Source organism: Plectropomus leopardus, chromosome 8, assembly GCF_008729295.1.
Source record: "Plectropomus leopardus isolate mb chromosome 8, YSFRI_Pleo_2.0, whole genome shotgun sequence".
NCBI classification, from domain to species: Eukaryota; Metazoa; Chordata; class Actinopteri; order Perciformes; family Serranidae; genus Plectropomus; species Plectropomus leopardus.
Window position 1 is genome coordinate 5,987,363 of NC_056470.1, and position 27,500 is coordinate 6,014,862.

A 27,500-nucleotide genomic window follows, 5' to 3' on the forward strand; every position below is an offset into this window, starting at 1 on the left:
ACAGTGTTTTTCCACTCCTTTATTAAATGCTGGAGGGTTTGAGCGAGGGTTTAATAACCATCTATGTTATGATTGTGATTTTAAGCATATTTGCTGCCTTGAGGTTCTGCTAATGACAAGGTGAAACTAACTTTGTAGCAAAAGAAACCTTAATGAAAATTTGGCACTTCTAATACAGCCCCAAATTACTCTGAGCAACTTTTAAATGACATGAAAAATGATCCTCATTGCAGACAATAAGGAGTTGTTAATTCAGTGTGATTTAATCAAGGATACACTCTCTCTGGCTTCCCCGCGTCTGTGGAGTTCTGTGATTGTGTTTCACTGTCTCTCTTCAGACATCATGGTGCTGATAGCCTCAGTATCCGTACTGGCAGCTGGATCTCAGGGCAATGTTTTTGCCACCTCGGCCATCAGGAGTCTGAGATTCCTGCAGATCCTGCGCATGCTGCGTATGGACCGCCGCGGAGGGACCTGGAAGCTGCTGGGATCTGTAGTTTATGCCCACAGCAAGGTGACGTTATTTCATTATTTATCTGTAAAGGTTCATGACTCCTGCTTTTCTCTCCGGAACACCTTCCTCAATTTTGTGATCAGAGGGTTGATATAATTAGTTAGCTGTATCTGGTGTTTAAAACTATATCTGATGTTGATGTTCTTAAATTGCTGTCACATGAACTAATAATTGAAATTTCCAAAGGCAGTCACAGGTTTTTCTACCAAAACATTTAAATGAATTTATCATGCTTTATATACTACTATTACTACTACAACCACTGGACTACTACTACGGCTACTACTGATACTAATAATAATAATCGTCATCATCTAAAAAAATAAGACCTGATATTTTAAGAGTGTTGTAACTACGATTTTTGCTTTACAGACTTCCCAATTCTATGTCTAATACCTCCACAATAATTTGACATGGATACTGTAGAAACAGGTTTAAAAAAAATTCTACCCAGAAAACATGCAGTGGAAATGTGTTTTTTTCAGCCCTGATTAATATCTGTACACTTCCTCTCCAGCTGCATACAGCCTCAACGACATACAATGCTGATAGTATGAGTTTTCTGTCATGACTTCTGAAGGATGACACCCAGAACAGAGAAAGCTGGCTCACCCCGATCACATAGAAAGGCAGTAGTATTTATTCAATGCTGTGATGTAGATGGTAGGTATCAATTACTAACATGTCAGGTACTAGACATCTTTTGAGGAATGAGGCACATATTTGGCAACTGTATAGCACCACGCAATCACAGCTGTGATTAAGTGTGATAATGCTAATGCTAATTTTCACTAGTGAAAAAAGGGCTTCAAATGAAATTAAAATAAAATTTTACCAAAAAAAACCTTAATATCTGATTTCTTTGAGGGTGTTTTAGTACAACTAAGAAAAGGACCAAAACATTACAATCAACTTTCACAACCTAAAAAACAAATGAAAAAGCTACGGCTACACCTATAAATCTGTGAATCTGGGGTTACGCCATAGTTATGTTTTTGTCATGGTAGCTTATTTAAGCCTACACAATTTAAAGACAGGTTAGTTATATAGCATATATAGCACACAGTGAAAGGTTTATTTCTTCTGTAAAGTTGGGCATTTTAGCATGATTGTCTCTATGGATTGACCGTAGACTGTTTAACGCAGAGGATGGGATTGACTCGCTCTTGGAGCCAGCCTCAAGTGGCCTTTTGGGAAACTGCAGATTTGGCACGTATGCAGTGGCTTCATTTAAAGCCCCAAAGGTTGCAGCTTGCTTAACAATCTCCATTTAAAAAAAAAGGTTAGTGAGAGGCACCTGGTGGCACAGTGGATAGAGCAGCGCCCCATATATAAAGAGGTTGTATCCTCGCCCGTTCGATTCCGGCTTCTGGCCTTTGCTGCACGTTGCCCCCTTTCTCTCCCCGTTTCACTCTCAAACTGTCCTGTCCATTAAAGGTAATAAAAGCCAAAAAAAAAAAAAGTTAGTCAGTTTGTATGTTGCCTGAAAGGCAAAATCTGAAGGAAAAAAGGATATTGAAAAGTTAAAGGGAAATGTCTCCTCCATCCCCCACTGGAATTATGTCCTTGGGTGGCAAAAAAAATGATGGACTGTTGCCTTCTTCGCAACTTCTTCATTAAGCTGTCAATGCATCATGTCACCACTTTCACCTTCTTCAGCAACATTTACTTTCCCTGAAATCATGCCATCACCCAGATGTCACTAGTTGCATGTTGATAGCCACATTAAGAACTGAATTGTTAGCCAATGAGATTATCAAGTGCATATAGTATATGGTAACAGGTTTTAGGCCTCTGCACGAGTTTTCATCTAAGTCTGGGTTACTAGTATTCAGATCTAATGATAACAACAAATTCAAAGAGGTTCATAAACCATCAGAGTTGAAACTAAAAGGGCTGCAGCTCTTTATTCTGCTACTTCAGTGACACACTGTTTCCAGTCGAGCCTCTCCCAAGTAATTCTATCATGGTGAGGAAACACATTTCTCTCACTTTTATTTTAATGAGCTTTGAAATAGAATTATTGGCCAGCACTAATAAGCTGTGGAAACTGTGCAACTGTGTGTGTGTGTATGTGTGTTTGTGTGTGATGCAGCGGGAGGGAGGGAGAGAGCACGGCTGTATATTATGCATCGAGGGAAATAAAGACGTTTATGAAGTACTTGGTTTGCCACAGAGGGCATGGGACTGACATAATCATGTCCAATATTATTAGATAAAGGCAATTTTTACCAATTTAAGAAGGTTACATCACCACTTCTGCAAGGCATCCGAGATGACACTTTATTACTTTAGATTCCCTAATGCTCATTGTATTGGTTTCCCTGCAGGAGCTCATCACAGCGTGGTACATAGGCTTCCTGTGTCTTATCCTGGCCTCATTTCTGGTCTACTCTGTGGAAAAGGAGTCCAACAAGGAGTTTGAGACCTATGCTGATGCTCTTTGGTGGGGACTGGTAAGACCAAACCAAATAAAAGATATGTCTTTTAGAAATACATCTATAACCTGCACCACACCACTCAGATCAAGCAGAGACTTTGATCTGATCTTTTCACCAGATCACTCTCACCACCATCGGTTATGGCGATAAGGTTCCACAGACCTGGAACGGACGCTTGCTGGCAGCCACATTCAGCATGATCGGGGTGGCCTTCTTTGCACTTCCTGCTGTAAGTACGAGGAACCCAGTGTCCTTGGCTGAAGAGGAAGCTTTAAAGTGCTGATTTGTAAAAGCCTTGTTTGTGTTCATTTAGTCCCATCCATCATGGTGTTAAGCACTTAATGATGCAGTGTTACTGGTCTGCACATCCGCAAGAATGTGTATCCAGTTCTGCCACCTACTCTTTGATTTTCTTTTGATGAAGTTTGAATTTTTTAAGATGTTGCTCTTTGTCTGCTGTGTTTATTTTTGGTTTGTTTTAAACAATCATAAATTTCATTACAACCCCAAATTCTAAAAAAGTTGGGACACTGTAAAATGTAAAAAAAGGGAGAGAATGCAGTAATTTATTAAGCTTTTTTGACCTTCATATAATTAAGTGCTGTACAAAAACAAAGTATTTTTAGTTTTTTAGTACATACACAATATAGGCTGTTCTTTCGATTTCGTTGTGTTCAGGTGCTTTGAGGTTTTATACTGGGAACAACATGAAAGCACCTGAACACAACGAAATCGAAAGAACAGCTTCCCAACTCAGAAACTACGACCTTCCGACATCACCTGAATGCTGCATCGTTTAGATTTAACTGTCTCTGTGAACCAGCAGACACAATACCAGGACCTGGACCTGCAGCACCTATAATGCAGCCATTGTTAATATTATTAATTACACCTTAGCTTCTCTTGTTATGAAATGTCTGCTGTGATATATCCGAAAGGGATGTGCAGTACTTTATGTGATATTGTGCACCTCTGCCACCTAATTACTTTTCGGTTTTTAATGATCCTACTCTCAGACAAGAATGCACTCAGTGATCCAGTCTGTTGCATCACGCTTGTCCTCTGTGGTACTTAAACTAAAAGCTTCCTCTGAATCTACAAAAACTCTGCTCATTTTACCCGTTCACAAAACTCCCAACTCATGATGTTGTAATTCCAGTCAGTGACATATTTGTTAGTTGCTTTTAAATATTAGGCATTTCACGTGAGAATTAAAGATGTCAAACTCAGCAGTAAGCTTTGAGTAAGCAGCTAAGTACTGTTCATTCTGTCACACACAAAAAAACTGAATTGCTGTTTCAGCAGTCTGTCAACAGGAAAGTGAGTGCACCTTGACTTCAGATGAGGAGGAAATCAGCATTTTCTCTCACATTTCTATTACCTTGAGGCTTTGCAGACATGTGAAAACCTGTGATATTACGTAGATGTTTTTGTTGGATCTGCTTGCTTGTCTTTGCTGTGGAAGGTTTCTACGAGGTGTTGAAGCAGTTGTTGCAAACCCTTGGCCAGGAGAAGTTAAAAAGAGGTAACTGAACACTTTTCGGGCTCTCTGTGTCACACTGAATCTGCACAGGGCATCCTGGGGTCTGGCTTCGCCCTCAAAGTCCAAGAGCAACACAGGCAGAAACACTTTGAGAAAAGACGTAACCCTGCAGCAGGCCTCATCCAGGTATCTAAAAAAACTCTGTGATAACACCACTATGTACAGCTTTACCCACAGGAAACGTTTGCTGCTCAAAATAGTCTTTACTTTGTCTCTGAGAAATAAATCAGCCTATTAATTTGAGATTACTAAATTCTGATCCATGTCTCCTAAACCCCTCCTCAGTAGAAATAAGGAGCAAAAGAATAAAATAAATCATCAGTTCCTTTGCTGTGCTAATAGGCTTCTCAGAGGTTTATCAATGGTTATATTACTGCAGTGAGAGACAAAAAAGAGCATTTCAAGATCTTAAATTAAGATCAGGATGAGGCAAGAGGGAGGACACTTCTCAGTAACTGGATTTTAGAAGTATGAGAAAATGGCCAAAATGTAATTTTAATGTTATATTTAGCCGAGTTATGTCTATGAGAAATAGGCTGAACAGAGACAAGATAATTTTTTGAATTTTCCTTTCCTCTAGATATGAAGCAGATATCGTCTGTGTTTGTGTTCCGTATGAAAATGTATTCATTTTCAATTATTTCTCCATCCAGGCTTCTTGGAGGTTTTATGCTACCAACCTTTCCCGTACAGATCTGCTGTGCACTTGGGATTTTTACGAGCAGACTGTCGCTGTTCCAATGTACAGGTATGTGATCAGACTGTCTGAATAATGCTGAACATTATTCAGCATTTTTAGTAAATACAACTGTTTTCCCATATCACATTCTGCAATGTCTCTTAAAACCGAGACACTAAGTTGAAAACTGAACCTACAGAGTATCCTGATCTTTTTCTAAACTTGTTTTGAATCAGATACTACTGTCTGTTGTGAGGAATTACACACCGGTGTGACTTTTTACTTTCTGCTTTAATAAGGGTAATTTTACAGTGAGCTTGGTGTCTTGGCAATGACAACTGAAATGCTGTTCAAAAAACTAACCCTGCCAGTGGCTACTTTGTAAAATTATTTTGCTGTCCAACTGTATGAATCAGCAAATGAGCTGCCGCGCTTTACTTTCACTATGCAGATGCCTGCCTTTTATGTGTCTAGAGGTAGAGATTGCTACTCATCTGTTTTGTTTGGAAATGTCTTAATAATCTGTTTCATTCGAGTAGTAATTTGAGGTGAAAAGGTGATGACCAGCAGATGACTGCCAAAATAAATGGAATTAACGTGAAAGTGCCTGAGGCCGAGCTTTAACCTTCCAACAATGAGGTGGTGAAAGTGACTTGACAGAAATGCTCTTTGTCTTTTCCCAGGCTCATTCCACCTTTGAATCAGCTGGACCTGCTGAGGAATCTAAAGGGCAAGTCATTCAGGTATGAACATGACAGTGATAAAGTTGACAATGATGATATGATGATGACAATGATCTCATGATAGTGATGACGTCGGTAATGGGGATATTAGTGATAACGACACTTATTACTAATGATGAAGCAATGATTTTTGAATTAAAAGACAGATTTTTTTTTAAAAAATACAAAGTTAGAAAATGTTAAAGCAAAAATAATCAACCATATTAAATGAATACTTCAATGAAAAAAATATCTTTGGTATATCAGTTACTCACATTGTGTTTGCTTGGATTTGTGAATAAAACTTTGTTTTTTCTTGCATGTCTCCATGTCCAACGGAGAATCCAAAAACTAAGAAAATTCTTGACTGATTGAAGTAAATGAGGTCTACATTTAACATCAGCATAACTATATGAAAACATCCGTTTGCAAACTCTCACACCACTTGTGTGATATAATCCAAGTCTCATTTATCCAATTGTATGCTCAGTACTTCCCAAACATGTTTTTGCTAAAACAGTACTGTTAACAGGAACCAATCAAAACACAGTTAACAACCTGTGGGCATGATACCAGGGAACACAATGGAGTATTAACAAGCCAAAGACCCGATGACATTTCTCAAGATTTGTTCAGGACCAAAAGTATTTAAAGATATTCAATACTCTTCAGTATATTCAATTTTTATGTTACCAGAAAAATTGCTTTAAATTAATGCTATTGCTAAATGTTGCTCTCTATTTGTCATATCAACTTTGTAAGACTTAACTGTTTCAAACAATTCAGCTTGCTGATGCTTAAAAACAGGTACAATTGGTGTTTTTTTACAATGACAGTGGGTCAAATAATTATGTGAAATGTAAAAGGGGCCAGTCAAAACAACAGAGAATTATCATTTGACACAGCTCCTCTTCACTCTACAGAGCCTTACAGCGTCTTATGTTGTTTTGGTTTACTGTCTCGCAGACTCAGTACATCATTTACATGATGTTAGAAAAAAGTTGAATTACTGTATTAGTCCAACTAGACTTTTAGATACAAGTAAACATGTTACTCTGACTGAAATAATACTAATTCAAATGACTCAAAGTCGGACTAACACACCTAGATAATGCAGTTGAGGGTCGATTTACTCTTTCATGTACATGCATCAATCGGACCTCAACTGGCGAGGTTTTCTGTGCATGCCTCATAGTTCCCACATCAGGCTTTGACCTTGAAGTCATACAGCATCAATCTGTAGAAAAAAAGCTGGGAGAAACAAAAGAAGAAGAAGAAGAAGGGAAGTAAGCAAGAAGAAGGTATCAACATAGCAAATGCTAAAGCAAGAACCATTCTTTTTTGTTCATTGTTTTGTTTTCACTATTGGACACGCAACCCGTTTGCTGCTTACTAACTTTTTTGGTATGTGACAATAGAGGTCAACCGGAAGAACGTATAATAGCAACTAGCTGAAAGGAGGCATATCAACACCTACTGTGGAGGAGTCAGACATACTTTATCAGAAAACCGATTCTCCCCCAGTGCTTGTATACTGGGACAAGGACAGTAGTCTAATTAAATGGCCTAATCAAGCTTTAACTGTAGTTAGACTTAACTGTGCATGTAAACAGACTGCCTGACAAAGTGAGTGACTAGCTAAAATTGAGCAGCTAAAGAGGCAGGTATTTCTCATGAGTTGGTGAAACCAGCAACAAAGCTCAAAGACAGTGAATATTGAGTGCTCATTCATTCGATGGAGACAACTCAACTTCAGATACTTTCGTAATATGACTCAGTAAATGCTGGCTGCACAAATAAGCAACTGTTTGCAAGCATGTAATTCTGGAGAAAGATAGCTGATTGGAGAGACTAATGTTCAGGTCTTCAAATTCTGACTTCAAATTCAAATTCAAAACTTGTTTCTGTTGCCCCCAAGTGGCCAAAAAAATAATCATTGCAGGTTAAAACAGGTAAAAATTTCTATCCATATACATATCTAGTGACTTGAAGAGGCATTTGATAATACATATGTTTTTGTCTTTCGTTGATATGATTTGATTTTGCAGAAGCACAGCTGTAACCATCTACACTGTAGCAGCTTGACTTAATATTTCTCTATGGCCTACCTCTAATCCGACTCATCCCTAACAACCTGGAGCCATGTTGATAATGACATGCAATGCAACACATGACAGACTCACACTGTGTAACAGTTGGTGTGTTCTCCTCTCACAGGAAGGAGTCTCAAACAGAAACCTCTCCCAGGTCTGTGATCGGATCGCTTTTTATCTCTCTTCACCTCCCTTTGGCTTTACTTCAAATCTGCTCTTAGCTGCTGCTGAGGCACTCTTCTTGGGGGAGTGTGTGTAAAGGGTATTTGTGTGTGTGTGTGTGTGTGTGTGTGTGCGTGCGTGTGTGTGTGTGTGTTAGGGGTTATTGTGTGTCAAACACAGATGTGGCTGTGTGCTTAGCGCCTCCTTCAAGAACGGTCATGCTGCATTTGCTCACACGGTGCTCAAAGATCAGCTCACTTTGGCTTCACTTTAGATATTCACCAATAAGCTGTTCTTTGATACTCTGGCTTTCAGCATCGCCTTGGAGAAAAAGTGATTTTGAACACTTTGAGAGCCTTGCTTGATCTTGATCACATTGTTTTTGACAAAAGAAACAAGTGTAACTATTGACAATGCAGTAACACTTTATTATGAGTTAGTCTTTTGTAATGCATTTGCATACTTTTTGCTTATCTATGATAGAAAAGACACCAGCAGGCATTTACATTCATTCCACATGTGGAAAAGACATTTGAATATTAATAATTTTTAATTGATGATGTAAAACAGTTGCAAATGAGTTATAAATTAAAGTCACAATAAAGTGTTACGGGCATCACAGTATGGCACACACTGCTGTTTTTGTGACTGTATCCACTGCTACTTTATCTTTTTGTGTCTCCTCTACTGCCCGCCACTCCAGTAATGAAAATGCACACAAAGACAGACTTTGCGGGTGCTGTCCGAGAACTATTAGGTATAGTTCCTGCACAGAAACTAACAACTGCACTGCAACTCTCTGTGTGTCTCCTTCCATTCCTACCTCTGTTCCTCTCCCTCTTTAAACACAAGTACAGGTAGAGGAATCACACGATAAGGAATCTTTTTTTAGAGAACTGTGAATAATAAAATCTGACTTTTTACAGTGTAGTGCAGCTCTGCCGACATGAAAGAGCTAATCTGCCCACCTTTTACCTTTTTCTCTGGAAAAAAAAACATCCTTGTTTTCCACCCTGTCACAGTTGATTTATGGTTTCTGTTTAGTAATGTCTTTATGCAGTTGATTTGCTTGCTGCCTTTTCTTTGCCTAATCAGCACTTCTGTTCAGCAGGCCAGGTGCATATTGCTGAGTACCTAACAATGCGTTTCCTTTGACCAATTCTCGTGTGTCAGGTGGAGCGCACAGTACGATATGGTGAATTATTTTGCATGATTTGTGTTCACTTTTTTTGCACACAGCAAGACCACAGCTCTTCCTTTATGAGACGTGCAGTGTCACTTTGCTTCCCATGCATGCTTGCTTGTAGCTTCCTGCTGCTTGCCTGACCCACTGAATGCTCAACTATGTTCGTATGTGGACATGGCTCCTTCTGCTGTAGGACATTGCCCATTTTGCGTTTCTGCCGAGGTAAGATTTCTTATCACATCAGTGCTGAATTCGACAAATTCCCCCAAGATAACACTTAAAGCAACAAAGCAGTAGGATAAAGACATTTAGTTACACATTGTTTGGATTTAATGATGCTGTAAAAACTGTTGGTTACATGTTCCTTCTCATTACTTACTTTCTGTAGCCGGAAGGCCAGCCTGAAGGATAAAGTGTTCCCCAGTCCTTCCAAGGCCCCCGTGGCCAAAGGGAAAACCCAGTCTCCAGGGGCGGAGGACGGGGCCGAGGCGAGTCCCAGCAAAGTCGCCAAGAGCTGGAGCTTCACTGAGAAGAACAGAGGGCCAAAGACCGCCTTTAGGGTCCGGGGCAGCACCTCACGCCAAAATTCAGAGGGTGAGTGAACTCCACACAGTACAGAATAAGACGTGTTAGAGTACAGACCAGGGTTTGACACATATGGACATAAGAACATATGGACACTACAACTACTTTTTTCTTTTTTTTAGGAATAGCAAATAGTTCTTCGTTGTAAAATGATTATCTATTTGCACTATAATTGTATTCGTGTTAAGGTGTAAAGTTTCTGAAACAGCATTTAAACCTTCACAAACCACTTTAAACAGTTTGCAGTAGGAAATAGTTAGACATTTGGGATTTGTTTCCACAAGAAAAATAACAACATGGTTAGCTTGTTCCCACAGAATAATGACTTGTACAAGATAATAAGTTGTTCCTATAAGATAATTCAAGACTTCAGGGTCTCTGTATTAATTTCATATTTTATAATTTAAATTCTAGTCAAATAAAAATTATTAAATATTTTAGCGTTAAATATTTTCTCTACAGTACATTGTATATATGAGCTCCCACATTTTTTTCTCTTTACTGTATCTTAACATAATTCATAATATATATCGTAATTATATCCAGTGGTTGATAGTTTTAAGCCTATGTATCACAGTCTGCCATTGGAGATTCTGGAGAGCCACTAGCATTTTGGGGTGGTTGAGTACATCCAATGAGGTCACATTGCATACTCAGAAAGTCTTGCTAGTCTAGTATACACCTGGGCATTTCTCATATACACAAAATCCACATACTATGAGGAAAGCGCTACATTCTCAATTTTACATCACTTTACTTAAGTGCATTATTACACAGCTGAGGGCTCAGAGGGTTAATATCAATAGTGTGCCATTATGCAATTTGAAACAGACTTAGGGAGATTTTTCGCGACACACTAAAGCCAACATTTCAACATTTTGAGGTCTGTTGGTGTCCAGCCATCATTTGCTGCTAGACAGCCCAGCTGCATCCATACGTCATCCAGGCCACTGTGTCACTCTCAGCAGTTATACTTCTCTCCTTCACCATTACTTTGCCTTTTTTGTTTGAACCAATTTGAACCAATTCTCATTAGTTGTTTTTCTTCTTCCGCTTCATGGCATGTTAAAGTGCTGATTGAAATGCAGGATGAAGACACTGGACTGAAGAGTTCCCCAGGTTAGACAAGTCATCATGACATGTCTTCAATTTAGACTGTGATATACTCTGTAATGTATATTGCTGTATAGTTTTACCATACTTGTTATATAGAGCTTTATAATATATGCAGTTTGGTAAGTGTAAATGTTAGAGAAGAGAGACCAGCTCTTTCAAACATGAACCAGAAATCATTCAGTGGACTCCACAAGTTCCCATGTTTGGAATTGATTTGTCTGCCATTGTCATCCTGCTAGAATCCATAACAAATCTTTCTCCATGTCTCTCCTCTCTCTCTCTTTGCAGCAATTGAAGGTTTAATAAGTAAGACATTGGGATATTTTTGTTGGTTGGCTTTTATGGGGGAAAATAATCAAAAGAAAAGTTACCGGTCTGAGAATCCTGCATGTTGAAATCTGCTGAGATTTGTTCACTTGACATGAACCCGTTTTATTTGGATTTTTTAAAAAATATTTTTCCCCCCAACGATGACTGACGACTGAAGCATGATACTAGCTGAGAACAAGCATGTATTTATCAGGATTGTAAGAGCTCCATACAGATGATTAGTGTTTTATTAACATTGATGTTAGGCTAAGTTAATTGTGGGTTCAAGTCAAGTGGTGCCAAGACAATCCAAAGTTGACCCAGACAAAATGCAGAAAAGCCCCGCTTTATGTTGCATGAAGAGACCTCACTTTCCCTACCAGAACCTCATATAATTTCTGATAAGTGATCAGGCCTTGACACCTTTGCCTGTATGCAATATGTTTCAAAATCCATAGATTACAATGCTAATCTAGACTGCGATTGGTGGTGGGAAGAGAGTACTTGTCATTTAAGGTTTCCGTAAAGCTTTATCCCATCAGCACTATCCTTCAATTCTGCACCAAGTCCTTTATTTTTTGTTGTTCCACAAAGGCCGCTCACTACGCTCACAAACTGGCTAACTGGCTTGAAACCAACTTGGTAATTGAGTTTTGCACCGATATTAAAAGCTAAAAGCAACAGCCCTGCTTTGCTTCTGCTGTGGTCGCTGGACATTTGGATGCAGATGAAATATTCTTTAAGAGTGTCCTTGTCTTTGCTCTGTAGAGGCGAGCCTCCCAGGAGAGGAAATTGGTGATGATAAGAGCTGCCACTGTGAGTTTCTCACTCAAGAATTACCACCAGGCTTGAGGGTTACAATAAGGGCAATCTGGTAAGGGCTGACTTTAATACCCAGTTTCAATTATGACTTCTGTTAATGACTTTTCCTTTAGTTTGTGGTCATCGCTGGTGCAGCCTTTATGAGTTCTGATAGTAAAATGCATAACGTAAATGATAACTGGCCATCATTCATCAGTAGTTATTACTTTGTACTTAAAATAACTTTGGCAATTTTAACCTGGACCCCCTTTTCCCATGTTTTTGTGTCTAAGTGACCAATATTAACAGCAATTTTTAAAATTGGTCCTGCATTTAGAGAGGGCTCTGTAAAACAGGCTGCAGTGTAACCTCTTGGGGCTTTAATGTACATCCAGTAAAAGTACTTATTTTTGGTATAATAAGTGTTAGACGACATTACGGAAAGGACCATATAGAAAAATAAAATGTGTGTCTTGACTTTTGGCTTGATTTGCTCTGTTAATGTGTGTAACCGAGTCTTACTCAAGGAGAAGTCTTGTGAGTTGACTTGTTGGACGAAGACAAAAACAGCATATCAAGCAAAAGCGGAAGAAAAACTTTGTCTTAAAGTAACATTCTGAGCCTTTAAATGACAATAACAAGCACTTTTAGTGAATGTTATCTGATGCCCCTAGTGATTACATTGCAGCCTGTTTTGTGGCTACTGTGACAAATAAAGTGAAGATGATCTGTAAAAAGTTTGCCAAAGGTTGCCAACATAAACCAACTTTTAGGTTAAACTTTGTCCTGTTGATTTCTCTGTAGTGGTGTGTGCACAACTCCCCTGTGTGATGATGGATTATGAGCATGAATTATAACCTAATTATACTTACTTGCCACATAAGAAGTAAAAACATTTTTTCGCATTGACTCTAATTGTTATACAACTCTAATAACCTTTTTAATGAACTAAATTTTTACATGTCATAGTAAAAGTACAGTTGCAAATATGCAAATATGTTGGCTGAGTTCAGTTTAGCTCCTTTTAAGTTTTGAGCAACACATTAATTTCTAACAATTCTAAATTTCTGCTGTGAAACGACCCAATCCCCACAATAAATGTTGCCATTGTATGTTTCTGCAAACCACAGATAAAATAGATAAAACCTCGTTCCTGGTTAGATATGCAGCAATTACTCTGCAAAAAAAACAACCACTTTTTGTGGCACTTTCCCCGGCAGAGACACAGCAATGGGTCACTAAAATAACACCCACGTTTGGTGGCTAAAAAAGCCACCAGTTTGGTTGTTTGTTGGCCTCAAACTGTTGTCTGCAGTGGCCTGCAGCTTGGCGGGTGTCTGGCCTTGGTGTCATGTTGTACACCTCCTTCACCTCACTATGACAAAGTCAGCTCATATACATTTAATCAAAATGTTGTCATATTAGAGACGTTGATATGATGTGTATGAAACAATGAAATGTGAGGTAACCATGGTTTGCAGAGACACATTATACCAACATTTCTTTCTGGTGACTTGGCAGATGAAAAGCCCTACTCGTGTGCTTGTGTTTTACATGTCCTCCCTCAGCATCATGAAGTTTCTGGTGTCAAAGCGGAGGTTCAAGGAGAGCTTGCGGCCTTACGATGTCATGGATGTGATTGAGCAGTACTCTGCAGGTCACCTGGACATGCTGTCTCGCATTAAGAACCTGCAGTCAAGGCAAGTGAACGCTCACTAAACAGTGTATTACAGTTTAAACCTCATTTCCAGGTAATGTCAGAGCTAATAACCAGTCTGACTGTAACCGTCACTATGAGCCTAAATGTCAGGATTGATATTAGTTATTTTAGTGCTTTCTTTCACTCAGTAATCAGTTTAGTAATAGAGCTATGACTTAGTAACACAGTGTTTTTGGTGTCGCTGTATACACATGTGGTGACACACAAGTCATTGATGTGCCTGTTTCATTTGTCCGACATGACGTCTGTAACATTTATATATCCAAAAACGATCCACTCCTTCAGCTTTGAATGCGTCACTAATTCATTTTAGATGTAACATTGAGGTATAATTCACATTGTTTTCTGAGCTCCTCACATTCTGATCCCGTGAAGGTCTAACATGAAGAATAAATATATTCCAACAGTGAAATACATGCACTCCTCATCCACGGAGCAAGGCAGACATGCCGTATGTCTTGTGTGTGTGGAATATATTGAAACTTGTTCTCCATAGCTGATGTGATTCCCACGTTGCTTCATTTTGCATTGCCCTCATATCGTCTCTGTGTGCCTCGCCAGGATAGATATGATTGTGGGGCCCCCTCCCCCATCAACACCTCGCCATAAGAAGTCCACTGAAGGTCCTAGGTTAGGTTAATAGACTGCACCTTTAGAATGACCATGTTACCAGCATTATGCTCCTTATAGTCCAAATATTAAAGCAGTTCTATATGCTGCCTCATTATTTTGATTGACAGAACCCCTTTTGAGTTCAAGCCACTTGACCTGTCTCATTTAGCGCAGTGATACATGCTGAGATAGAATCAAGAAAAGGGTTTTAATAAACAGTTTTAACATTTTGAGGATGTTGTGCCCTTTATCTCTTATGTCACATTAAATCAGCTGCTGTCAAGAAAAGGCAAAAAAAAGAGGAAAAATGCAAGACATCCAGCTGCTTTTCTCACTGAATGTTAATAAGTCATGTCATGCGGCTTCACTCAACAGGGGTTTGACAGTGCTAGATGCTTGCTCTCATATTGGAGAGACAGAGGGAGAGCTCCCCCAGCAGGATGCAATGGAAATGAAGCATGAAGCACAAGAGAAGCATGCCAAGTGATGCATTTTGGCCCCTTAGACAAAATGTCCCCTCTATTCTCACTCTGTCCCATTAAAAACTGATCTCATAATGCATGCATCCACACCATCCACATGAAATCAATACTCTCTCAGGAAATGTAAAGTGTTAGGCCACCCTTCATCCACTCACAACATGTTTGTAGCTTGACGAGTATCTCCCAACATTGATGCTTTCTTTTTTTATCTAATTTCCATGTAGTTCACATTACAGCATCTTAAACTTCTTAAGTTTAAACTCACATGGCAGAACAGTGTTACTTTTAACCTTAGTTTCTACTTTTCTCTAATGCTAGAGTTGACCAGATAGTTGGTAAAGGTCCCAAAGCTGAAGGAGAGGTTGCAGATGACCCGAGCATGATGGGACGTCTGGTCAAAGTGGAAAAGCAGGTATGAAAGTTTCCTCCAGATGTTCAAAAGTCAACGTAGCCTCATAAAACTGTTTGTATGGTGGGTGTGTCCCGAAATACTCGCTCGGAGTGGCTGACCACACTCTGGCACAAAAATTCGGAGCACTGTCAGGATTTACCATTTGGTTATTCAGAACACCGTACTCTCGGAGCAGCCGAGCACGAGGTGGAGTGGAGTGAATGTATATTTAACATAATTGTTTGATAATTTGGGTAGAATATAGGAAATTCTGTTTTTTCAGATCACGCTCATTATAGTGTAGAGTATCGGACTGGATTTACGGACGCACCCTGGACGCAGTTACGTAGGTTAAGTTTAGGCAAGTAAAGTTATGTAGGTTAGGTGTAGCAAAAGAAACATGGTGAGGACATACCTTAAAATTACTCAAAGTTCATTTGGTTTCATGTGGCTGTGAACACCAGTCTGAGGAAAAGTTGTGTTTTGTGACGCATTCACTGCCCTTGACTAAATTCTTATGCAAGCTACATGTTTGTCATGTGATCCAAGCCTACCCGATTTTGTGGGTTAAATATGAACTACTTCCTCATGATTATGTGGGATATGTATGAATTTTGGTGCATTACTTTAATGTAGGCATACAGTGCATGAGAACAGCCTGTTTAATATGAGATGGTCTACACTGAGGTCAATCATTGGAGTGTTTCTAATTCATGTTTTTCCTGATCAATATATTTTAATTTTGGGGACATTCTCTACATTGTATGTATTCTTTCTCCCTGCAGGTGGTGTGTATGGACAGAAAACTTGATTTCCTGGTCAATGTGTACGTGCAGCGTATGGGCATCCCTCGTTCAGAAACAGAGGCCTTTTTCAACTCCAAAGAGCCGTATCCCGCCCCGCCTTACCACAGCCCAGAGGAGAGCAAGCAGGAGAAGGAGGGTAAAGAGGAGGTAAAGGAGGAGAAGGAGATGCACACATGCTCCCCTGCAGATGTCCCATGCTCTGATGGGTCTTTTGAAAAGAAAGATCCTTTATTGGGTCGCTCTGTGGCGAGATCAGTGGGTACTCCCTCTGGTAGCCACAGCCGCCCCTCTACCTCCTGGCAGCACCAGCTGCAGCACCCCCTCAGCCAGCCTGCCTGGAACAGCAGTGTGGCCAACACCCCTTCGCCGGTGGGAGGCAGCGGCGATCATTCCCCCTCCCTGTTCCGCCTCCCGCCTCCACCTGCTCCCGTTCACGACCGGTCCTCCTCCGGCCCGGGCGGCAGTGGCAGAGAGAGCGGCTCCAACAGCAGGAGGCGCCACAGGAGGCAGAGGTGTCAGCAGGATGCCACAGCCGTGGAGAGCGACACGTCTCTGTCCATCCCGTCTGTTGACCACGAGGAGCTGGAGCGCTCCTTCAGCGGCTTCAGCATCTCCCAGGCCAAGGAGGACTTCTTTGGGCCTTCTTTCTTCACAGGCTCAGGAGGGGGAGCTGGAGCGGCGACTGAAGCCACAGCTGGACCTTCACTCTGTGCCAGGGTCAGACCCTTCATAGCAGAGGGAGAATCAGACACAGACTCTGACCTCTACGCTCCCTCACCTCTGTCCTTCACCGGGGAGGTGGCATCTGGAGAGAGGGCATGGCCAGGACTGAAGTAGGTCAGGAGGGACCGCCCCGCCTGGCAGAGAGGCTCGTGATGACAGATCAGTGCTTCAGTTGTCATGAGGAGACCTATCATGAGACCGTGTAGCCAACTGACTGACTGTTGCTGCTGAAGATGCTATTACTATTTTAGGTCAATTAAACGGTTATGAGCAGTAGCAGTTTTTACTGAAGATGGAAAAAAAAGTCCAAAAGAAAGGGGTTGTACTTTTTGTTTGTTTGTGATGTGACACCTTACAAGCAATGCTTGATAACAATTGCATTGCATCCATAAAGATCTTGTTTAAATAGAAAAATCGCTGTTTAGGTGTTTAGGGACATTATTTAAAAACAGTTCTCCCCCAAATATCTCTCTCTCTCTCTCTATATATAAATATATATATATATATATATATATATATATATATATATATATATGTATCCTGTTATCTGTAGTGCTATATATCAAGTGGTGTGAGTTGCTGAGTGTTGGAGATATTGGCCGTGGAGATTTCTGCCACAAGCTGAGTGCCATCTAATTTCATTATATCAGAGAGAAGGCAGCCGATTTCTCCAACAACTCCCACCAAAACAATCTAGATTGAAATATAGCACTATAGGCAAAAGGAAAGATATTCATTTTTTGGGGGAACATTTTGTTGTATTTATCAGTGATGCAAGGTACACGAGAGTGTAGATGTGTGATAGTGTGATTTATGATACTTCATTTTGCATCAGAACCTATACCTGACATTGATTTGTATGAAACATACAAGAAAAAAACACACTTTGATTTATTTTCTGAATAACGAGTGCATTTCAGCACTTCTTTTGTTCCACTGACCACTTTAACTTTGAAAACATAGTGGGAGTTAGTAATGCAAGATTGTTTCAGTCTTATCACATGGTTAGCATAGTGTCTTGATAACTTCTATACCTTTGAATGACTTGAGGTGTTATGATGCCAAAACCTTAGCTATGATAATCAATTAGATTCTTGCAGAGTAAAAAAAAAGAAGAAATGTGCTTGCTTTTCAGCATCATTGATTCAGCCTGGTGTTTACAGAATATTTACAGAACTCCCCCTCAAAAGTATTGCAGATACTTTCCCATCAATAAACCAGTAAACCTGCTGCATGGCATGTTGAATGGTTGATTTAAAGACTGTGTTAAGCAGGCTACAAAACCAGACAACAGGGGCAAAACGTCAGCTGGAAAATTCCATGAGCCTTTCTCTTCTGTACAAACAAACGGGGGGGGGGGGGGGGTGAATAAAACATGAAAATGTGCATGCATGACTGGTTTCAAGCTACAATGTGTTCATTTTTTATGGGGCTTTGCTTGAGTTCCAATCATGTAAACGCAGCCCGAGCTTGCTAATTTCAATGACTCTTCTTTTCTGGGCAAATATGTCTGCAAATTATGTACGCAAAGGCAGGTGTTTAGTTCCACACATGGAAACAATATGGGCTCAAATGGACTTTAGCCCATATTTTGTGTATTGCTATCACACAAGGTGCAGTGTTGAAGTTGCAATGCATAGTTCGTTCATTTAGACTCACTGCTGCTATGGCAGTTCTGCACTAAATGAGGAAATGCAATAAAAAGCAAGCAAGGCAATCAAGAACCATCCTTTAACAGTATTAACATGGCCTTATTTTTCACACCAAAAACATTGTTTTATAAGTAAACAGTTTCATTCTGAACATTTCATAAAACTAGAGCAAGTGCATTTTGAAGTGCTGTATAGTAAATTTAGTGGCCTGAGAGCAGTTGTTCTGTTAGAGTCTTAGCCGTCGATCCTGCTAAAACCATGAGATCCACAGGGACATCGGAAGCATGAACAGTTCTTGTTAAAACTAACCCGTTCCATAGGAAATTGAACATTTTAACACTGACACTAAACCATCATTTAGTAGAAACTGTTCACACAAGATACATGATCCATATTTTTTCAGAAAAGAAGAAACAAACCTGCTGGCATGTTTTCTACGACCCAAAGAAAGGACCTGTAGGGTTTTACATGATACAGTAGCTCTTCGTTCGACACCATCATGTAACTGCACCTTCGTCTTCTTCAAAATAAAACTTTGTACATCACTTAAATTATCTCCCCGATCTCCTGTTTTTATGTTCCATTTCAGTGAAGCAATAGTGTGAAACTGATGTGTGTTGAAACAGTGTATTAGCTGCATGGTGTAACAGTGGCTACGTATCAGTAGATGGCAATCAAGAGCTGCAGCTGAATGGAGAGTCCTTTTTAATATATAAGGGAAGATGAGGGAAAGAATACATAGATCTGGACCAAAAACCCTTTATTAACAACTAATTCATATGTTTAACTTTTGACTTATTATGAAGTGGGAAGGTTTTAATCCATGGCTTATAAAATATTCGTAATTGCACTATTACCAAACAGGATAAACACCAGCTTGGGGCATTCATCACAACCCTTGGGGCAACTCAAACACTGTTCTTGGCTTTTAACAGATCTACAATGCAACTTATCTGTAAAGCATTAGAGCTACAGTATACATTTTTAATATGACAAAAAGTAATTATTTCACTTTATCCTGACAGTATCACCTGAGGTAGATGTGAAAAAAAAGAAGGAAAATCATACTCCTTTGCCTCGTTATTGAAATTCTGTTGGCATTTGCAAGAATCACAAAAAGAACAACAAATCAGAGCCAAGGAATTTCTAATGCAGCTGTCAATCATGTCAATCACTGTTTGCAAACTGCTGTCAAACTGTCAAACTAAGCAGCGCTGATCAAATATTCATCAAGACTGTGTTCCTGCAATGTCTATTTTTCACCTGAAATGTTTTCTGAAACATTTTAGTGTACTGTTTAGCTGTAAAATGGGAAGGTTTGTGACCCTGCTTCCATGTTAAAAAACAGTTGAGCCCAAGTGAACTACCACCCACGGAGCAAAATTTCGCATTTTACAGCTGAATATCACATATTAATCAAGATTCTGTTTACCTGTGTTTTTGTTTTCAGAAACATATTTTAGTGTACCGTTTAGCTGTAAAATAAATAAGTTTGCTCCAACCGGCAGGCGGTGCTTTGTTTTCAACATGGCAGCTGGGTCACAAACTTATGTGATTATGCAGCTAAACAGTCACAAAAATATGAGTGCATTTGAGGTGTGGAATAGGCAATGCAGTAACAAAATCTTGATTCATATCTGATCATTGCTGCCTAGTTTGACCTTTTGACCGTGGTTCATGAGCCGTGATTGAGAGCTGCTCTCTCTGAAAATGGCCCACACAAAGGTGCAAAAGTCAAGTGTTTTCTCTGACCCCTTGAATTACGATATTGTCAAATTTTATTATGGGGTCTTTGCTCAATGATGCCAAAATTAAATCATAATGATAAATGACACCATTTGTTACAACTTCATATTCCTTTATAAAGGATGACTAAACAGAAAGTGATGCCTGTGAAAGCTTTCCTCTGTATTTTGGAGCCTGACTGCAGAGATTTGCTCCCATTCACCCACAAGAGCATTCGTGAGGTCAGACACTGACAGCAGGCAATAAGGTCCAGCTCACAGTCTTCCAGTTCATCCCAAAGATGTTTAATGGGCTTGAGGTCAGGGCTCTGTGCAGGACAATCGAGTTCTTGCACACCACATATGGAAAACCATTATTTTTGGACCTTGCTTCTGAAAGGGCCAACTCCAAAATGCTGTGACGAAGCTATCAGCCTACAGTATTATTGTACAGTAAAATGAAAAACAGCCCCAGATTTAAGGTACACATGCATGGGGTCTGTCCATATAGATTTAGCCAGATAGTTTACAAACCTGATTCCAAAAAACACTGGAAGTCTAAATATTTAAATTGGGAGAAAAAAATACCATAAGACAATGCTTTATTTATTATTTTTAATACTCAGAAACCTGTCTCAACATTAGTTTTCTTGTGCTGTTTCCAGGCTCCTTCTACAAGCCTAGATTCATAATTATTATACTTACATATTAAAATCATGTAACAGTAAAAAATGTTTACATATATATATTTTTTTCAAATTTTCAGCACCTTTTGGGGTAGTTTAATTGTCTGTCCTTTCCCCCCCCTTGGCTCCATAAGAAAGTTGTTCCGCACCGGATGAGCGTGGTTAAGCAGGAGGAAGCAGTGCACGCGGAGCTCCGTGTCCGTTTGTTAGCCCTTCTCAGCTCGTGCGGTGCCCAGAGCGCACGCTTCTGTGTTTCCTGCGATGGAGGGTGAGTAACGTTACTTTTGTACAAATAAAAAAGGTTACTACTTTGAATTTTCACTTTCAGCACTTCACTTCATCACTTTTAACTTTCTGTGTGTCTTCGCTGCTGTAACAGGTACCCCATGTCATATGCCATGAAAACATTTGATAAAATTTACCAGCTAGCTAACGTTATCAAACCATGAACAAGCTAATTTTACACTAATAAGTTTTCTTTGGAAACCAGCTTCAACATTCCGCACGGAACACTTTTAAAAGTACAATATTTCCCTCAGAAATGTATTGGAGTATGAAGTGTAGATGTAAGGGCGAACTAGACAGTAAACTAGGGCGGCAAGGATGGCGAAATGTCTGCCAACAATTCATGAGTAAATCACGCAGTAACCAATAGCAGTGACTGCAGGCTCCTAGCATTTTAGGCTAGGCTTTCTGTAAGCACAATGAATTGTTGAGACATGTGTCAATCACCGTGCACCTGCGGCCACCTCCCGCCCCCAGCTCCTACGAGCCAATGGCAGCCTAGCCGACTGACACCATGTTTGACTGTCTTCGAAAAAACAAGAAAAACATACCGCATGTTTACGATGATAAAGCAGCCCGTAACGTTACTGACTGATTTTTTGATGTTTCATAATAGTCGGACGATAACAAATGGAGACAGTCTGAAAAAGGTAAGCATTTTTTGCTCCTTAGTTGTTCAGTTGCAGTCTATTAGTCATATGTGTTTAATGCACAATTGCACACGAGAAAGTGTTAAATAGTAGAGAGATTTGCACTGGTGTTATTTAGCTGAAAAAGCTATGTGCTGTCATCAGACTTTTAAAGTTATTGTGAAGATCTGTTTATTTTGGATTTTGGATATATTTTGGATATAGAGTCACAAAATGCCTGCATGGTGAGTTATGCATACTTTGATACTGTTTACACTTTTGCACTGACCATTTGTGTTATGTGTGTTGTTACAGTTTTTTTTATTTTGTTTTTTTGCCTTATATAAATACAGGTGCAGCATAATTGTTTTTTGTCTACAGTGGCAAATGTGCGTGTGCTGGCCCTGCCTGTATTCAATGGGATATGGTACAAGGACAGTATATCTATTTTCAAACTGGTAAACTTTATTGTTTTTTTGCAAATATACACTCATTCTAAATTTAACATCTGCAAGACATCAAACAAGTTGGTACATTAGCAACAAGTTGTAGAATTCTCAAAAAATCCTGGAACATAAATCTCAGCTGTTCACAAGCAAGGTCAGCATTAGGTTCACCACCACAGAAAAACGGTCTCTAGGCAAACAGTCCAACAGTTTGAGAACAATGTTTTGTAACGCACCATTTCAAATGATTTAGAGATTTCACCATCTACAATCCATAATATCACCAAAAGATTCAGAGAATCTGGAGAAATCTTTGAATGCTGAAGACCAATGTTAAATACCCATGACCTTTGACCCCCTAGGAGACTTTACATAATAGTATAGAGAATATTACAACATGGGCTCATGAACACTTTGGAAACCGTTGTCGGTGAACACAGTTCATTGCTGCATCTACAAATGTAAGTTCAGACTCTACCACAGAAAGTGACAGTGTTTTGGGGATTTATGGACTATTTATGCACTTCTCCTCTCGCAATAACATTTGAAGAAGCACTGCGATGGATGCTGAAAACACTAGCAGGTTTATTTCTATTGCAACCATTGCACTAGCCATCATTATTTCCAATCGAAGGTGGTGTAGACAGGTTATGCGAGCAATAATAGAAAGGCGAGTCCCTTATACGTGGGAGTGGCCACGTATAAGGGATTTCTGGGAGGTGACAGTTCACGATTTCATTTCAATCCATTCAACTTTTGAGTTATGTGATGCAATAACATCTCTTGCAGTGCCTGCTGCATCATGCCCGAGGTAGCCAGCTCCTACCGACAAGCACATAGCCATCGAATCATGTGACCTATAAAGTGTTTCCATTGCAGTTTTGTGAAATATGGCCTTTTCAAATAGCCTGAAATGACACCTCATGCGAGCTAAAAACTTTTTTAAGATATACGGGAGTTTTTTTAAAAATTGACGCGTTTGCATGAGGCATATTATATTCGCAATTTCAATTCTTGCAATTTGAGGGTTAATGGAGACCCATCTAATGAGACACATTCTGCATGTTACAACAGTGTGGCTACTTAATAAAAAAGTGCGGACACTAGACTGACCTGCTGCAGTCCAGACCTGTCTCTCATTGCAAATGCGTGGTGCATTATGAAGCGCCAAACACAGCAACATAGACCCTGGACTGTTGAGCAACTGAAGTCGTATATCAAGAAAGAATGTGAAAGAATTTCAATTTCAAGCCTTCAACAATTAGTGTCCTCATTTTCCAGATACTTACTGAGCGTTGGCAAAAGAAAAGGTGATGTCACACAGTGGTAATCATGCCCCTGTCATGCATATGTTGCAGGCATCCAAGTCAGAATGAGTTTATTTACAAAAAAAAGAAAAAAAAAAGAAGTCTATCAATTTGAACATTAAATATGTTGTCTTTCTCCTGTATTCAGTTAAATATATAGGTTGAAAAGAATTTGAAAATCATTGCATGTTTTGCCTTTATTTACATTTAACACAGCTTTTTTGTAACCAAGGTTGTAAATTATGCCACTGCAACTGTCTGTTAAATTGTATACGTCAGCAAGAAGTTGATTCATGCATTGTTAGCGCTTGACGGATTTTATTTAACAACCTATTTAACAATAACTGCCTAATGTCAGTGAAACGGCGGAGGTGCGTTTCCATGCCACATGCTCGGCCTGAGGTCAGCCAATTTGTTAATTGTTGTGAGGCCGGGATTTTAGTCGAAAGGGAGATACAAATAGGAATTGATTGGCTCATTAATAAAAGTCAGATGATGGCGACACAGCACCTAAGGCTTATTTACTCTCTGCAGCTCCTGGGGAATTGAAGATGTCTTGACTACCCGCAGAACAGAGCGGAGGACAAACAACCAGCAGAGACAGGCATTTCAAATCTATACGGCGGAGAACATATCATTACGTAACCAGAATGGACAACAGTGTACCAAGGTCAGACCCAAAGTTTTGCTGTGAATCAAATTCTGCTGTAGAAAATACTGTTTAAGTAGCATGGACCAAAATGATGGACTACAATACTTTTTTTTCATGTGCATTGTGATTGTTGGAGCCCATCTGCACAGGGACATTTATTCAAAGATGAGAGATTTATGTTGAAACAGTGTCATTAGATAGCGGTAGGACATTGACCCTTCAGTGATGAACGGTAAGACCCAACAATCAATGATACCATTAGTGATCCGGCTCTTACGAGAGAACTGTCAAGAGAAGGGGCCAAAAACAGATGGACCGTGTGCATTTTGGTAATGGTATGTGTGCTGATATGTTTCACCACTGAGTGCACAGATAGGAAAGCAATAAAAATGCAGCTCATCCAGTAGCCTCATAGTACACTTTAGCTACCCTTCAGCCTTTCCTTTCCAGCTTTTCATGAGACAAAATGACACCTATGACCTCTGAAATGTAGAAAAAATGAACTTATGTGCTGTCTCTTTAAATGAGCTCAGATAAATTGTAAAGCCTTTATTTGAAAGACATGACTCTCCACATTTACAGCCGAGAGACAGAAAGGACTCTGTGTCCTTGGCACCAGCTGTGTTTGTGTATAGGTCTCCATGTAAACATTTTATTTATGTATAGTGTTAGTTAACATCAGCTAAATGCCATCAATGTCTGCCAAGGGCAGACGCAGGTGACCTTCCTTTGTCTCTCTGTAACACACACACACACAAACACACACAGAAAGACATGTGGGTCCAATGACGACTTGGCTGGGGATAAACTGTTGTATGAATGGTATTGCCGAACATATATCACAATTTGGGTTCATTACACATCGGCTGCATCTCAGACAAGGACTTTGCAAAATGACAAGGATGATCTGTATGGCTTTATTGCTTCATAACTGCAAATGGTTTTCATTGTGATAACCCAATGGGAAAGTCTGGCTCTCATATTAAGATATAAATGCATGAAAGTATAAATGCACCTAAAAATCATATTTAGGATAGACGTGTAATATAAAAGAAAGAGAGATGTATGCAGACCCTCCTGTTAAACTCCTGAAATTTGCAGATGACAAAACCGTCAACAGCCTCATCCAGGAGGGTGACGATTCTGCGTACAGACAGGAGGATAAACAAGTGGCCCCAATTTAGAGTCACTGATTTAGCTCTCTCTCTCCCTCTCTCTCTCTTCTCTCTCTCTTTCTCTCTCTCTCTCTCTCTCTGTATATATATATATATATATATATATATATATATATATATTTATATATGTGTGTGTGTGTGTATGTGTTACAGATTTTTTATCCTAATAATAATAATTTTTAGGCAATTTCCTTGTTTGATTGCTTTTTTTCTTTGTCTTTTTGTTTTACTTATTTTGCTGATTTGCAGGTAATTTTCTCTGTACTTTCAGGGCTTTTTTACTAATTTTGTGCCAATGTTTGGATCATTTTTCTCTGTGGTTGCTCATTGCTTTCTTCCCATGTTTTTGCAAGACGTTGCCGATTTGGCTAGGACACTAGCAGGCCAGCAAACACAACCAAAGAGGTCCAATCTGTAGGATTAGGTGGCATCCATTGGCAGAAATTGAATATACAATTCAAAACTATGTTTTCTTTAGTTTATAATTACCTGAAACTAAGAATCATTTTTTTCATATATATATATATTTATATACGCATATACATGAGACCAAAAAAAAACAGCATATCTAGATATTGGTTCCTGTGGGAGAAAGACACCTAAGACTAAACGTATTGAGTGCACACAGCCTATCATTAGTCATCAGACAATTACAGAAAGGCATTGATCCTAATTCCCTAGGGCTTTTGCCTGAACAAGTGTAGTCATCCATTTATTAGACTGGAGGAAGGATATGACAGTTTTATTCATTTACATAACCTGGCTTGATTAATAAGCTTGATTCAAGTTATTAGAGTCACAAGTATTAAACTGTGCTTGTATGTGAACACACTTAGAGAAGATAATCAGAGAGCTGTAGGCCTAAAAGTGTTTTATATATTTAATGTCAATGTGTTACACGGCTCTATGTACACTGTAACAGATTTTTAAAAGGACCTTAATAACCACATTAACAGCAAACATTATGCTTGTAAGATCATACGTTAATACAGAGAATCTATAACTGATACCAAACCCTCTGAGGTTATCTCGGCTAGATTTAGCCCTGGTTTAAACATTATCTTCAAAAACTTTACTGTGTCAATGCTAACTGATGTTTTGCAGATACAATGCTCATTATCTTAGTTAAGTGATTGATTTGAATAGTATCCTAGCAGGAAATGCTGCACTCTGTGTTATACAAATGCTCAATTGTTATTTTAAGAAGGACTCATCCACTTTGATGTGTTTTAAAGAACAAACAAACAAACAAGCAAATATAATGTCTTATTGACTTTATTGTAAGAATATAGAAAAAACCAACATAATTTTAGTAATTCAAAACAATAGAACTTAAATGAGTCAGTGAGAACTCTTCTAGCTGGAAATCTCAAACAAACTGAGTCTTAAAGACACCATATGAAATATAGATGAACCAAAAAAAAAATATTCAGTGATCATCAAGTAATAGAATTTACTTAACTTAAATCATACACTGCGTTGTTGTGACACTTGTCCTGTCTCCCTTTCTCTACCACTCTCTCACTCCCAATCTCGTGCTCCCCCACCTGTCCACCAGATGTCCTCAGACTTTCCCTCCGTTTTCCAGCCACCTGATCGCACTCCACCCAGCACAGGTGTGCTGGGTGGAGTAAAAATAGCAGCCACTTCCTGCTCCTGCTCCTAGCTGCCTGTCTGTGACCTGCTTCCTGACTTCCCCCTTTTGGATTAAGCGTCTGCTTGGGGCTGCCTTCATGCTGCTGAATGTAAGTCTGCTTTTGAAGTTTTTTTTGATACTGCATGCTCTGCCAGTGTCTGCATTTGGGTCATTTATTTGGAGATGTGTTTCAGGTGGCCTGACACATGTAGGGCCTGTATTCACGTTCCTAAAGCTGTGTTCTGGTATCCACCTGCTCGTGATGAAAATACCTGTGTCTCTCTGCTTTACTATGTTCACCCAACATGTTTCTAACTCCCAGCTCATCAAATACAGCAGCTCGGTTACTGGCCCTATGCTTCAAACTATTTATTTATTTATTTATTTATTTAAAAGAACATGAACAATTAAAAAAAAACGGTA

At 39.4% G+C, this 27,500-nt stretch overlaps 1 protein-coding gene and 1 long non-coding RNA gene across 2 annotated transcripts in view; both read left to right on the forward strand.

Moving 5' to 3' along the window:
- LOC121946963 (potassium voltage-gated channel subfamily KQT member 2-like) overlaps positions 1-17,314 on the forward strand; it is a 36,176-nt gene extending 18,862 nt beyond the window's left edge. The window contains exons 4-18 of the mRNA XM_042491812.1: positions 339-514; positions 2,845-2,970; positions 3,074-3,184; positions 4,529-4,624; positions 5,152-5,246; positions 5,861-5,920; positions 8,117-8,146; positions 8,858-8,911; positions 9,729-9,934; positions 10,997-11,044; positions 11,330-11,347; positions 12,119-12,224; positions 13,720-13,851; positions 15,284-15,377; positions 16,142-17,314. Of these exons, the coding sequence (XP_042347746.1) occupies positions 339-514; positions 2,845-2,970; positions 3,074-3,184; positions 4,529-4,624; positions 5,152-5,246; positions 5,861-5,920; positions 8,117-8,146; positions 8,858-8,911; positions 9,729-9,934; positions 10,997-11,044; positions 11,330-11,347; positions 12,119-12,224; positions 13,720-13,851; positions 15,284-15,377; positions 16,142-16,999 (2,210 nt within the window). The 3' untranslated portion in view covers positions 17,000-17,314. The remainder of the gene's footprint in view (positions 1-338; positions 515-2,844; positions 2,971-3,073; positions 3,185-4,528; positions 4,625-5,151; positions 5,247-5,860; positions 5,921-8,116; positions 8,147-8,857; positions 8,912-9,728; positions 9,935-10,996; positions 11,045-11,329; positions 11,348-12,118; positions 12,225-13,719; positions 13,852-15,283; positions 15,378-16,141) is intronic.
- Positions 17,315-21,133: 3,819 nt separating this feature from the next.
- On the forward strand, positions 21,134-27,155 carry LOC121946542. The gene is made up of 4 exons (XR_006106028.1): positions 21,134-21,215; positions 21,849-21,882; positions 24,149-24,284; positions 27,000-27,155. It is a non-coding gene; the product is annotated as an uncharacterized LOC121946542 (long non-coding RNA).
- Positions 27,156-27,500: the final 345 nt, after the last annotated feature.